Source organism: Petromyzon marinus, chromosome 3 (assembly GCF_048934315.1).
Source record: "Petromyzon marinus isolate PM22_M1 ecotype Great Lakes invasive population chromosome 3, UKy_Petmar_22M1.pri1.0, whole genome shotgun sequence".
NCBI lineage: Eukaryota > Metazoa > Chordata > Hyperoartia > Petromyzontiformes > Petromyzontidae > Petromyzon > Petromyzon marinus.
In genome coordinates, this window is record NC_133669.1 from 6,228,207 (window position 1) to 6,243,627 (window position 15,421).

Here is a 15,421-nt window from a genome sequence, read left to right on the forward strand (position 1 = left end):
GACCCGGGGTTTTATTTTGGTGAGTTGCATTAAAAAATTACACCACTAGACAATGCATTTACACATGTAGTTCTCCTCTCTTGAAGTATTTAGACATTCTTCTTCCCATAATATGCCCTCGTTTTTGGTTAAACCTGAAAGAAGGTGGCAATCTAAAAGTGCTGGCCTGTACATTATTATGTGCAGAGGAGCATTATCGCTAAACATGAATTTGGAGCCTGTCAAGTGGACAGAAATCCACTCATCGATGGGCACTGCCATCGACATAAAATGCCTCCCTTGTGCAACGCTTTACACACATGCCATCTGCAAACAACACAAATGTGAGTGGGTGTGCACAGCGTCCAATTGCGGCCACATCCCAAGGCGCTGTAAACAATGGGTGCATTTTATAGAGAAAGGCAAGGCAGTCGGGCATATGCATAAGCAAAAAAGAAACTCGCTTTTCAATGCACACACTTTTATTTGCACTCAAAAGTACAAAATTAATAATTTTGACCCCAGAATTAATCAAAGTTGATGTGCTGAATAAAAGTGGGTGGCTTGCATAAAGAAAATTAAACATTCTAGATTTAAAGCTTTCGTGACTGCAAGGATCCATACTCTTTGGTTCTATTAGGTAAAGTCACGTAGGTAAAAAATAAAACAACAAAAAATCACGACGTTTCGGCCACAACACAAGCGGCCTTCATCAGGTGAAGGGATCAGGCTGTCTCGAGGACAGCGTATCAACCACTTGATACTCCGGTCAAAACCATCACACTACCATATATAGCAGGCGTTACTAAAATGATTTCCAAAATTCTAAACAAACACAAGATCCAGGTCCGGTTCAATACAGTACACAAAATTCGTGATCTGATCCCATCCGTGAAGGATGTCATTCCTGACTTACAGTACCCCGGGGTTTACAAATTGAGTTGTACCTGCGGTGATTGCTATATCGGGGAGACAAAGCGGCATGTCTCTGACCGAATTCGCGAGCACAAATCAGATTTGAAACACGGTAAAACGAATTCTTCCGCCGTAGCTGATCATTGTTACAACGCTGTGGGTGATCACGATATAATTTTCTCCGATACCAAGGTTCTTTGCAAACCCACGGGGTTTTTTTTATCAGAGATTTGTTCACGAGGCAATTCAGATCTACAAGCACAGACACAATTTTAACCGAGAAGATGGTTTCAAATTAAGCAACCATTGGAAAGATGTTCTAAATCGAACCAAACATTAAACTAATTTTCAATGGTACAGTATATTTTTCAAGCAGTGGTACCCCAAACTTTCGCAGCTCTTAAATTCCCTTTTCACACCATCAATAGGGAAACTCCCCCCCCCCCCCGCGCCAACCGGCATGTGCACTTGCATGTACACCACCTCTATGCTTAGTCGGCCAATCAAATGCTAATTTTTTATGCTAATTCCTTTCTCAAGGCACCTTGTTTCCTCGCACACAGCTTAAAGGTCGCGGTCTGAGCGTGGCTGTGTTCCACTCCAGCGCTGTCCTCGAGACAGCCTGATCCCTTCACCTGATGAAGGCCGCTTGTGTTGTGGCCGAAACGTCGTGATTTTTTGTTGTTTTATTTTTTACATACGTGACTTTACCGAATAGAACCAAAGAGTATAAAATTAAACATCTTGACTTAAAGCTTTCGTGACTGCAGGAATTCATATTCTTTGGGTCTTTCGGTAAAGTCACGTAGATAGGTTAAAAGAATATAACAAAAATTACTAAAAAATACGTTTCGATCGCAACACAAGCGTTCGTCATCAGGAACGCTTGTGTTACGATCGAAACGTCGTAGTTTTTTTTATTTTCTTTGAACCTATCTACGTGATTTTACCGAAAGACCCAAGCAAATTAAACATGTCGAAAGGAAACCACCTACTTTTATTAAGCATATCAAATTTGATTAATTCTGACGTCAAAACAACGTATTTTGTACTTTTGAGTGCAAGTAAAAGTGTGCATTGATAAACTTGTTTTTGACCTATTGTTACATTACTCTTGTAAACATTATTTGTATATGTGCATATACATTCTAAGATCTCAATCCAGAAAATGACAATAGTTCATTATTGTCCGGATAATTCTGTTTTAAAGTGCCCAGGATCGGCGGGATCTTCGATTTTCACTTGAGGGGAGCCCGTGTACAAAAATTCAGCTCGTTAGGCTTCGTAGATCCGAAGATATTACTGGTAGGAAACGTAGTGGACTGGAAGCCCAACCGGGATAAATTCACAGGAGGCAGGGGATTAATTGTGTATGTCTGTGGATGTCCACGTGGGAGGGGTGGGGCTGGGTGGGGAGGGGATGGTCACCCCGTGGTGCCCTTATAAAACTCAACGTTTAACCTACTCACGCCGGCTTGTGCCCACCCTCACAGTCGGGCATATTTGCGGAATACACCACGCCGCCGTTGACCCTGGCCAATTGACCGAGCAACCCAACGTTCCTACCAGCTCCCTCCGCAGGAATGTGTTAAGCGTCCAACATTTGAAAGGCTATAAACAGGGAAAGTTAAATAAAAGTGCATTAAAAAAGTTATTGAGGCTGAACTTGGAAGCAGCAGGGACAGGGGAGGGCCCAACGATGGAGGAAGCTGATTAGAATGAACTGAGAGGATTGCTCCGTGACTTCCACGCTGTTCCACATCCCGGGAGTGCACACTGCAATTCCTTACACCCCTGCTCAAGAAGTGCAACGGCCTTATGACGCACGAACACCATGTACACATCCAAGACCAGATGAAGCAAGAAAAGGGAATGAACTTTTCCGCTAACAAAGAATTAAAGCTTTCGTGACTGCATAAAATTACTTTGTTTTTTTCGGTAAAGTATTTCTACATACGTGACTTACCGAAAAAACCAATGAGTAATTTTCCGCTAACGTTGAGTCAGTTTTTCCCCCACGATAAGACTTTCTACAGACGAGGACGTTTTGACATGTCTAGCCAACACCCATGGCTTGATCCTGGAGGACAGTCCCGAGGCTTCGATCCTGCGGCGAGACTGTTGTCTCCAACGCAAATCAGTTTCCATAGATGTTTACGTATCCAACCATTTCTCATATTCGCCTATAGCACGACCATCGTGCGAGTTGGATGTACGAGTGTGCGCCACCGGGATTTACAATGCATGACACCAACAGATCACAGCATAGACAGTAAAGATAAACTGCAATTTATTCAAGATTAATGCAAGCAAAAACTATAAAACACTGGGTATTTTTGTTTTCATATTTACATTGATATTGATCATGTTTTGTATGTTTTGGAAATGGCAGTGGGAGGGTATTAGGACCTTAAAAACATTACGTGTAAAGCTTAAAGTTGTCCTACGATACAAAAAAAACGGACGAAAATAAGACTGCCCAAATATTATAGGATTTTGACTCGTGACGAGAGATTGTGGACGCGGGTGTGCGCTGAATACTGTGAGATTTGGAGTAAGGGTGTTTCAAACTCGTACGAGAACTATCGTAGGTTTCAGGTGGACACGAGACTGGAATGGACTTGATATTAAGATTGCACAACTACACAACACAATCTTGATATGAAGCTTTCGTGACTACACTCTGGTTCTTTCGGTAAGTCACGTAGGTAGAAAAAATAATAGATCACGTTTTGATCGCAACGCAAGCAATCGTCATCAGGCGATCGAAACGGCGTGTTCTATTATTTTTTTCTACATACGTGACTTTACCGAAAGAGTATACACAATAGAATATTGGGGCCCGAACAGGTGTGGGATTCAGTCTTAAATTTTGGTTACTGTGTGCGTGACAGTTAGTGTCGGGATGTATCATACTTGCGATTAGAGGGCATTTTACTTCCCTGTATTTTAAAGCAAGCATTGGGGGACGCGTCTTAGAATCTGGTAGGTGTGCGCGTGCGCGCGTTTAATCAGATTTACATAACTTTATTGACACGATAAAAGTTTTAGATGCATTGTGAAGTCCCTTTCCAAAAAACTGTTTTGTAATCAACTCAAATATTTGCACATATCATTCGTGAATGTTTCGTACATATTACTTTCATGAATGGTATGAAGTGTACAATGAGTTAATACAGCTACATCTAACATAGGACTAATGTCTTGGAACTCATCCCCATGAATGATCCTGAGTCAGTGGTTGCAATTCCACATTCCGATGGTGGAGACCGGCGAGTTCCTTAAACACAAATGACCAAAAAGGTGGTGCACATTTTTAAGGATCCGGCGTGATGGCGATGATCTGGGTCAATGCTAGTAACAGCATTGGTTTACTGTTCTAAATATTTACAGGTAATGAGCAAAGGAAGGGGGGGGAATGGCGAATTTAAAGGGAGTGATTTTTTTAAAATGCCAGTGTCCCAATTGTGCTGCATTTCATACGACGAAGCAAATAAACGATCCTTAAAGAACCCCCGTAGTCAGCAAAACCCACAATAGTGTTGGCAAACATGAGGTACACGATTTCAGATAAGCAGACCGCAGACCAAGGTAGCGTCATTCTTATACAACTCCTTGGTCAAAATAAAATGTCACTCGCCACTTGTTTGTGCGCGGCATTATTGTAAAATGGGAGAAAAGACTGGCCTCTTGTGTTGGGAGAATGCAGCGTCCTGTGTTGTACTATGCCAATGAGAAAAACGGCGTGTGTGGAGGTGAGCGCTCTCTGCACCCGTCGGCAGCCTTGGCTTGTGCCGGGTGAGCGTACAGGCAAGCTGTCTGATCAGACAAGCAGACCGCACGTAGATGTTTGGGAAGCTGCACGTCATATTTATAAAAGTGAAAACGTATATGATGGCTTGCTGGCTCTTTAAAGTTTTGCAACTGCTACATAGACCAGGGGAAATGGATAATGGCTGGGCCGTGTCCTGAAGGGTAACTGGAAAACCCGAATCCCACTTTCAACGTTTCACCGTCATGAAGCACGGTTTAACGGTGGCAAGGTGTTTTCTCAGGCAGCAACTGGTAGCAAGGTATTTGTTGGAAGAACGGGTAGATTTGTTGCACCGTATTGGCAGATCGTGGAAAATAAATACACAGAGGGGTTATTTAATTGCCATAAAGTTAAATCAACTTTAGGATCGCAGGACTGATGATATCCATCAGAATTTTGTTTACAGCAGTCAACTGGACAAGTTTTGACTTTTTGTGTCTCAACAGCATGGAATGGCCTCTTAAATTCTGATAAAATTGCTCTTGTAAAATGTAAAGGCAACTCAGCAACATTGGGGTATTCAGGGCAGTATAGCAAAACTGTACATTACATGCAAAGGTGGATTGTATTTCAGTAACAAGTTAACGTAAAATGTATACCCATCACAACAAAATAACATCAGATCCATCATCCAAACATATATCTGGATTAATCTGTTTCTGCAGCAGCTGCATCAATATCAACTGTGTGTCATCAGCAAATAAAAATCGACATTTGTAGAACTATTTTTTTTGCGAACAAGAGCTGCTGGGGAAACAATGGCCCAAGAGGCGTTTGGAAGATGGTCATGAATTTTACTTTTTACAGTTTGGGCAGCTGGATATCAGGTAACAGGGTTGCTTGCTGAGAATATAAGTCTTGGGAACGATGCAGCTTTATAACCGAATATCTGCCTGTTAAGATAAATGTGTCGCTGGATGTTCTGGTGATTGAAAAGCTGTTAAACTGGAATAGTTGGATGTTTGAGCGACAGGATGAGGCATTCGAGTAAGCGGAAAGCTGTGTGTTTGATATAACTGATAAATTGGCTAAATTGGTGGCTGGAGTTTTGGATAAATGTAGACATGATTGGGTCGTGGTGTAGCTGGGCTTTTGATAAAACGAGGCAGCTGGGCAACAAAAACACTTTTTTGGGGCAACTAGACAGTTATTTTATTATAAGTGGGTGCCCATGCGGAAGGGCAGCCCCTCCTGAGCAGTTAAATAACAAAGAAACCACTTCCTCTGAAACAAGGGCCATGCTTCCTGTTGTCCAAATGTACAGATGAGTGAGGCGGGGGTGTGGCACAGTACAAGCACGACAGTGTTCATCATCACCGTCTCGATAACACGGATTATTCAGAAAAGGGAGGTGGTTGAAAGAGCATTACCTGTGTGTGTGTGGTGAGTGAAAGTAAATTGTCGACAACGGAACACAAGTTGGGGAAAGGGAAGGTAAAGCGAAACAATGCAGGGCAGCAGTGGGTAAAATGAACAAAGGAAAAACTTTCAGGCAAAATAAGGTAAATCCTATGTCTCACTCGTGTCAATGAAGGGCTACTGATGTTTGGGACAGCATGTGCAGTGGAAGATGCCCGCTGCTCAGTGGATTCGCGTGAGCTCCTCCACAGTCTTGATCAGGTCGTCCACTGTCGCTTCCCTCTTCATGCCGCTCCCATCGTCAATCTGACAACGCACGAAAAATGAAAATAGCTCGCCAACGCGCTCTCTCACACCCCCCACCCCCCACCAAAACTCCCAAGATTCTCCACATCTGAAACACAAACGCCGATACATCGCGCACACCACTCGCGGTTCCTTACGCCAACTCGCTCACTAACCTAACACTATTCTCTCACTCGTGCTTACGAATTAAAATGACATCATCGGTGGCCGCGGTATTTCTGGCTCTGGCCCAAAACAGGCTCTATACATCTCCATTGCCACCGGCCCTCCTCTCACCTGCAGCCCAGCCACCACTTCTTGCATCTTGGGGCGGCTAAGGTCCAGGAAACTCTCGATGAGGTCCCCATCCACGAAACCCGTTGCTGCTTCTGTCTTTCGCTCGTTGTGGAACGATCTCCAGGTGCAGGGCAGGCATTAAGGACGAGAACAAATTCGAGACAACCGGCATTCAGGCATCTTCTCGAGCCTCGGCATGTTAAGACTTCACAGTGGCAATGACGCAACTCCCTCCCTTCTCTTGGTGGATACCGCATTGAGTCCTATGTTGTTAATTATACATTATGAAGTTGATGATAACTATCACAGTTTCAAAATTAGTTGGTTGGCTTTATCCGCCTAAGAATGTCATAATATAAAAAAAAAATCATTGCAATGCATGCTGCAAATGTCCTTATATATCCAGTTCTTCTCTATTATATGCCTGACTTCTCATGGAGTTTCTCCAGTATCTGTCAGCCAGCTTCTTTAAACACTTGTGGTAATAATGCATGTCCACTACCTGACCAAGTCAATGTAATATTGAAACAAGGATAAAAAGATAAAAACTGAAAATCATGTTATGCATGATTTAAAGCTCTCCAACATACATTTGTCCTGATAAGTATTTAAATAATGGTACGAAAACCAATGGAAATGGATAGTGGTCAGGGCAAAATGTACTTGCATGTTTGTAAAGTCCATTTGGCTCTGGTTTGCATCTACACGTTCTGGGCAACCCTTTGAAAAATTTAGTCACTTTTCAATTGGGCAAGTCCACATTAGCAACAGAACGTTATACCAAAGTTTGATATATATTGGATCATCGTTACGAGAGTTATATCGTGACACCTCGCTACAGACCGCCAGGCAGAGAGAGGTAATGCATTGACGCTTTCAACCTTTGTTGAAAAGTGCTAAAAAAAAAGGAACTTCCAAGTTGTATAGTAAGGTGCACAGCGGTTACGCATACGTCAACCTCTCAAGGATATAAGGAGTGCTCGATTTTGCCCACGCTCTTGATGACCTTGGTGAGGCGGCCCTGCATGTCCTGCAGCAACGTGAACAAGCCCTCCGACAGTGACGTCACCAGCCCTGTGCAAACAAGCGCAGGTCGGCAAACATTTCCACAACTTGCTACACACACAGCATTTAAACAAACAGCCATCAGCCACGCAGGCAGACATGCACACACACACAAGCGTGCCTGTTCGCTCACTCGGGTGTTCCACATGACACTGCATTTTAAATTTAGAGTATGCCCAGACGTTTCTTATGGCAGAGGTTTTGAGCAGAGTTAGCAAATTCGTTCAAGGGTAACACCAAGATACTGGAGAGTCTTCTTTGGTTCTTTCGGTAAAGTCACGTAGAATGAGAATAAAATAATAAATTGATAAAATAAAATAACACAATAATATTCTCACGACGTTTCGGCCACAACACAAGCGGCCTTCATCAGGTGAAGGGACGAGACTGTCTGGAGGACAGCGCTGGAGTGAAAAAGCCACGCTCCAGCGCTGTCCTCCAGACAGTCTCGTCCCTTCACCTGATGAAGGCCGCTTGTGTTGTGGCCGAAACGTCGTGAGAATATTATTGTGTTATTTTATTTTATCAATTTATTATTTTATTCTCATTCTACGTGACTTTACCGAAAGAACCAAAGAAGATGAATCCTTGCAGTCACGAAAGCTTTAAATCGAAATACTGGAGAGTGCTTGGAAAAATGTAGGGATAAGTCCACATGAGAATTAGCAGAACTGCAAAATGAAGGGCCTTTGGTAGGTCGGAGCAATGTAAACTTCCACCTTCGACTCCCGCTGATTGGGTAGCAAACAGTGCAACAGTCATCACTGCTATATGTGGTTATAGCACACCTACACTAAGTAACTTTTTAATATGTAAGATTCACTGGTCAACTGCTGTTTGAAAGAGAAATATGAAGAGAAAAAAAGTTAAACTTTTCAGAAAAAATACCCTCGTTTGAATAACAATGACTTATTCACAGCTGATTCTGGTGTCACGTGACAGTTTAAATGATGGCGCAGCAGTTGGCACAACGCGCTCTGAACCCGGTGAATGGGGTCCAGCTCCCTCCGTTCACCAACCTGCACTGACCGGCGTAGTGAAGTATGGCCAAACAATCACCAAGGCCAACACGGCGTCGGTTGGCCTTCATCTAGTAGTGCATTGACAAAGGGGCATTTGTTATGTTTTATGTAAAAAAGAAAGGATTCAGGATCAGTACAAACAAGCCGCAGACTGTTGACGCTCAACTCAGTAAAGGTCACTTACATTACAAAGTTATCACACACTACCCTAGACTGTGATTGAGGACGGGCGAGCGAACGAGCGAGCGAGGGAGGGAAGAGGAGGAGGGGGGGCATCTCACCGATCATGCCGTTGACGGTGCCGAAGAGCACGGAGCCCTGCGTTGGCGTGGAGCTCTCACCGAGGTTCTGCATGACGAGCGAGCCGTGGCAAAACACGTTTACGAATTCGCCCAGGTGCAGCTGCCCCACCTCCTGCAGGTGCTGCCTCTCCTCGTCCGACGTGGCCGCGCTGAATGCACGCACGCGCACAGGCGAAAATGTGCAGGTATACGCGCGCACAGGAACGCGTGCGCGCGTACAGGCAGAAACAAACGCGCAGGCGTACGCAAGGCACACGTGCGCATAGGTAAATGCACGCACGCGACACATACACGCACACGCGCACACCGAGATACGGATGTGAATGAATGGAAGCCAGCAGTTGAATTCTGGTCACATCTATGTGATTACATGCAGTAACATCACGGTTAATTTGCAGCGGCTCTAACTTACACATCAAAAAAAGGATAAAAAAATCAGAACTAACAAGCAGCGGACCGTTAACACTAACATGAACACCTTTAAAGCTACGTAACACGAAATATTTCGAAGTCGACCATGACAGCCGGTGGTTACATTGCACACTTTTTTAGTTCAATGCCCATACAAAACATTGCGCAGTTTCACTGATTATTGGAAATGAAATTCTGGACCGGAAACTCTGATGAAAATATTAATATTGTGCTCAACACTGTTGAATCAGGAACCTCATCAGGTTCTCCCAGGAATAATGACATAAAAAATCAGAGGGTTGGTCGAGGGCATACCTGTCCTTCTGGCAAACGAACAGGTTGTAGGAATTCTCTGCCCCCAGGAAATTGTCATCGTCAAGCACCTCTATCGCACTCATCCAGTTGGGGTTGAAGTCACGGGCAATCTGTGAAAAAGCAAAATACAACATTTTCCCTCACAGTTTGACACGTTTTTCTAAACTACATTCTATGCACTCACCTCCCCGATCAGCACTCATTCACTTGTCCATTCGTGTAAAAAAAATTTAGTATCAAGGGGGTCAATACCCTGCCTGCTTAAATTAATCTATGATTTGACTGGGGCCACAAAAGTTTAGAAAGAGTTTCCTGTCAAAATACTGCTAAACAAAATACGCATTTAACTTTTGTATGTTTTCCAATCCGTATGTTCCAGTTTCACAGTGTAACACATTCGTCCTTAACACTGCATTAAAAGGAAAAATATTTCCGGCATTTTTTCGGGCAATGTCCCTTCTTCACAGCACATTAACGAGAATTGGTCTACAGCCAAAATGCTTCCGAAATAAATGTAGTCCAACTTTACTAATTCTGGGTCACTGAGAATGAAAATTATGCTTAAAATTGTTGATTGGCTCTAGTCTTCAAGATATGCTACTGGGTCAGTATATACGACCCTTGACTTGGGAATGGAGGATAAGTGAGTATTTGTAATACATCTTTGACTGGATCTATGAAAAAATATGACTGGGATTTTGAGCAAAACAGTGAATGATGCAATCTGAACCTGGTATTGCATCATACATATGAATTGCATCATGTTATTCCTATAAGTCATGGATGATGCAATTATAACGAGGCTGACATCCCTCTGCTGAACAAATTACCCTATATCAGCTCCAGAAATCATAGTGTCGCGCTCTCTTATTTGTCTCTGTTTGGTTTTGCAAAGGGACATTTCTGTTTAGCCAAAGTGAGCAGAGATGCCTCGTACTTGTGTGAACAAAGCAGATAACTTCTGCTATGTTTGTGGTGAAGTGACTTTTGCATCACAAAAGCGCAGTATAACCACTACGGTTAAGAAAGCCTATCACATTTATTTTGGCTGCAAAATTGGAGATCAGGACAAGATGTGGGTCCCACGCATATGCTGCAACACTTGTGCAACAAATCTTTGCCACTGGTTGAACAGGAAAAGGAAATCTATGCCTTTTGCAGTGCCAATAATTTGGAGAGAGCCAACAGATCATATCGGCAATTGTTACTTCTGCATGGCGCCTCCAGTTGGGAAAGGTGTGTCAAAGAAGAAAAAGTGGACTGTGCATTATGCAAACATTCCATCAGCTATTCGCCCAGTACCCCACGGAGGACTGCCAGTTCATGATGCACCAGAATCATTTTCACTTGAGTCAGATGAGGAAGAGGATGAAACTTCTGGTCCTGAACCATCAATGTCACATGACCCAGATTTTCTCCCATCCTCCTCCTCTGAACCACACCTCATAACACAAGGTGAACTAAAAAACCTTGTCAGGGATTTTTAACTACCCAAGAATAAGGCAGAGCTGTTGGGCCCCAGACTGCAGGAGTGGAACATCTCTTGGCAGGTGATGTTAGGATATCCATGTTCCAGGACCGTCAAAAGGATCTTGTCCCATTCTTCTTCATGGAAGGTGATCTTGTAGCCTGCAACATCGATGGTGCGATGGCAGCCCTCAACATCGTTCATGATCCAGATGAGTGGAGCCTGTTCATTGATTTATCGAAGATGAGTCTTAAAGCTGTTTTGCTGCATAATGGAAATATTTTGGCATCAATTCCAGTTGGTTATGCAGTCCATATGACAGAAACCTATGACATGAAACAACTTTTGAGGTGCATAAACTATGACCAACATCAGTGGCAGCTTTGTGGCGATTTGAAGGTTGTTGCTCTTTGCTTGGTCTGCAGACTGGATACACAAAGTACTGCTGTTTCCTCTGCGAATGGGATAGTCGCGTGAGAGATTCCCACTACATCAAGATAGATTGGCCACTCCGACAGTCATTGGAGCCTGGGAGGAAAAGTGTTCAGCATTCACCACTTGTTGAATCAAGGAAGATTTTGTTACCACCCTTACACAATAAGCTGGGTCTGATGAAGAACTTTGTCAAAGCCATGGGCAAAACACAATCAGCTTTCAAGTACCTCCGTGAAAAATGTCCAAGGTTAAGTGAAGCTAAGATAAAGGAAGGTGTCTTTGTTGGTCCTCAGATTCATGAACTTCTTCGAGATGATGCATTTGACGGTGCACTTCGTGGCAAGGAAAAGACGGCATGGAAAGCCTTCCAGTTAGTGGCAACAAATTTTCTCAGAAACAACAAGGCAGACAACTACAGGGAGTTGGTGGTGGTGGAAAACCTCCTCAAGGCATACAAAAGCCTTGGTTGCAACATGTCACTAAAGATACATTTGTTGCACTCTCATCTCGATTTTTGTCCCACCGAACTGAGGAGCAGCGAGCGACGAGCATGGCGAGCGATGTCACCAGGGCATTGCGACAATGGAGAAACGCTGTCAGGGAAAGTGGAGCCCACCAATGCTTGCAGACTATTGCTGGACAGTGACAAGAGATGCTCCATTTTATGAATACAAGAGACAAGCCAAGAAGCGCCGAGTAGACAATGAATAAGGACTAAACTACGTACTTATAGCCACACAATAGGTTTTTGCCTTTTGTTTCATAATAAATTGTATTTATACAACCCTTTTGCTGATTTTTAAACCATAAACAAATGAGAAGACCTAGATTTACAATGTATGAGTAAAACTCTACTATCTACACAATATAAATAGATGTAAAATGTAACATCTTGGGAACAGTAGCCAATCAGTTGTTTTAATTGTCATATTTGAATTCAGCACATCAAAATCCATAAAAAAACAGAACATTTTATCTCTGAAGCAGACGATGTCTAAAAAATTGTAGACCAGCGTTATCAAAGTGATTCACGAATCGTGTTGTGGATGCGTGCGGAGGAGGGGAACCGGTAGGATGACGCACTTCCTCGAAGCTACCCTCCATGGGCTTGTAAGCAAGCAGCAGCATGGAGCGCATGAGGTCGCCCACGAGGATGAAGTCGCCCTTGGTCTTGAGGTAAAGGGCCATGATGTTGTTGTAGTGGTTGCATTCGGTGCGCAGCTCCTTCTCCGCCGTCCACTCGTAAAGGCGCACCTGGGCGAGCGGCACACGAGAGCGCGGGCATGTCCATCGCGCGCCAACGTGAATCATCAGAATCTTTATTTAGACTGGAGGAGGAGGAATCCGATTAAACATATGAAGCTCTTTTTCACAGATGTCCATTTTGGGCGGATGTCAGCAAGTTCCAACGGCAAACAATTACAAAAAAACGAAAGGAGTGCAAAATAGAGAAAAAGGTAAGCAAGTCACTAAATACAAATACGTAATAAATCATTTCATTGCATAAGTTCGATTTATGAAGCTTGGGCAAGGCCGAAATAACAACAAAACAGTCCCAGCCAACACCAAGATATGACGCAAGTCCCTTAATAAAATGACACATCAACATTGAATAATCGCGAGATGCAATCAAGCGCATGGGAAGCACGCACACTCGAACACGCACACACGGGCACAGCGGCGTACGTGAGCATCGCGACGAAGGGCAAACCTGACCCCTAGCTAGACACGTGTATCCAAAACTACACACGTGTCAACCCCAACAACACAGGTTTAACAATCCCAACGCATGCATAAACCTAACAACCCATATGTAGGCAATAACCAGAGTGATCTGAAGAACAGTTTAATATAAACATGCTTCATGGCTACGATTCATAGAATAAGAGCTATGGCATTGAAATCATCGTCAAAACTCTTTGGATAATGGATATGTATGGATGTGGACTCACCGTGCTGTTGATGCTGGCCAAGAGTTTGCCGTTGAACTCAACCATTGAGTACACTGCACCCTTCACCTCCTTCTCTGCCACCGTCTGCAATTTCCCTGCACAGCGATGCAAAAGCAACGCATAAACATGCAGCAGGCACTAGTAGCGTGCTCAAGCATACGGTGGTGCCCATAAACGCACCACAAGAAAGAGCACAGCACGCGACACAGGAGAAACACATGCCACACAACATGAGAAGAAAACGGCACGCAACATATCGACACAACAAAGAAAATCAAATTACACCTCGCAACATGTGAACACGTACGGCACTTGAAAACGCACGATTCGACCAATCAAATCGCACACCACACAAAATGTAAATAAACACGATACATATTTGAAACACATACAGTGAAGGAAAAAATTATTTGATCCCCTGCTGATTTTGTACGTTTGCCCACTGATAAAGAAATGACCAGTCTACAATTTTAATGGTAGGTTTATTTGAACAGTGAGAGACAGAATAACAAAACAAACCGGAAAAACATGTCAAAAATGTTATGCATTGATTTGCATTTTAATGAGGGAAATAAGTATTTGACCCCTCTGCAAAACATGACTTAGTACTTGGTGGCAAAACCCTTGTTGGCAATCACAGAGGTCAGACGTTTCTTGTAGTTGGCCACCAGGTTTGCACACATCTCAGGAGGGATTTTGTCCCACTCCTCTTTGCAGACCTTCTCCAAGTCATTAAGGTTTGGAGGCTGACGTTTGGCAACTCGAACCTTCAGCTCCCTCCACAGATTTTCTATGGGATTAAGGTCTGGAGACTGGCTAGGCCACTCCAGGACCTTAATGTGCTTCTTCTTGAGCCACTCCTTTGTTGCCTTGGCCGTGTGTTTTGGGTCACTGTCACGCTGGAATACCCATCCACGACTCATTTTCAATGCCCTGGCTGAGGGAAGGAGGTTCTCACCCAAGATTTGACGGTACATGGCCCCGTCCATGGTCCCTTTGATGCGGTGAAGTTGTCCTGTCCCCTTAGCAGAAAAACACCCCCAAAGCATAATGTTTCCACCTCCATGTTTGACGGTGGGGATGGTGTTCTTGGGGTCATAGGCAGCATTCCTCCTCCTCCAAACACGGCGAGTTGAGTTGATGCCAAAGAGCTACATTTTGATCTCATCTGACCACAACACTTTCACCCAGTTGTCCTCTGAATCATTCAGATGATAATTGACAAACGTCAGACGGGCATGTATATGTGCTTTCTTGAGCAGGGGGACCTTGCGGGTACTGCAGGATTTCAGTCCTTCACGGCGTAGTGTGTTACCAATTGTTTTCTTAGTGACTTTGGTCCCAGCTGCCTTGAGATCATTGACAAGATCCCCCCCGTGTAGTTCTGGGCTGATTCCTCACTGTTCTCATGATCATTGCAACTCCACGAGGTGAGATCTTGCATGGAGCCCCAGGCCGAGGGAGACTGAGAGAGTTCTTTCGTGTTTATTCCATTTGCGAAAAATCGCACCAACTGTTGTCACCTTCACACCAAGCTGCTTGCCAATGGTCTTGTAGCCCATTCCAGCCTTGTGTAGGTCTACAATCTTGTCCCTGACATCCTTGGAGAGCTCTTTGGTCTTGGCCATGGTGGAGCGTTTGGAATCTGATTGACTGATTGCTTGTGGACAGGTGTCTTTATACAGGTAACAAGCTGAGATTAGGAGCACTCCCTTTAAGAGTGTGCTCCTAATCTCAGCTCGTTACCTGTATAAAAGACACCTGGGAGCCAGAAATCTTTCTGATTGAGAGGGGGTCAAATA

The 15,421-nt window shown here is 43.9% G+C and overlaps 1 protein-coding gene across 1 annotated transcript in view; it reads right to left on the minus strand.

Annotated features, from left to right (window-relative positions):
• Positions 1 to 3,162: 3,162 nt before the first annotated feature.
• Positions 3,163 to 15,421, minus strand: part of DDB1 (damage specific DNA binding protein 1) — a 28,486-nt gene continuing 16,227 nt past the window's right edge. The window contains exons 21-27 of the mRNA XM_032972080.2: positions 13,620 to 13,714; positions 12,751 to 12,921; positions 9,765 to 9,874; positions 9,018 to 9,187; positions 7,621 to 7,723; positions 6,650 to 6,773; positions 3,163 to 6,373 (exon numbers count right to left, since the gene is read on the minus strand). Coding sequence (XP_032827971.1) covers positions 6,290 to 6,373; positions 6,650 to 6,773; positions 7,621 to 7,723; positions 9,018 to 9,187; positions 9,765 to 9,874; positions 12,751 to 12,921; positions 13,620 to 13,714 — 857 coding nt within the window. The 3' untranslated portion in view covers positions 3,163 to 6,289. The remainder of the gene's footprint in view (positions 6,374 to 6,649; positions 6,774 to 7,620; positions 7,724 to 9,017; positions 9,188 to 9,764; positions 9,875 to 12,750; positions 12,922 to 13,619; positions 13,715 to 15,421) is intronic.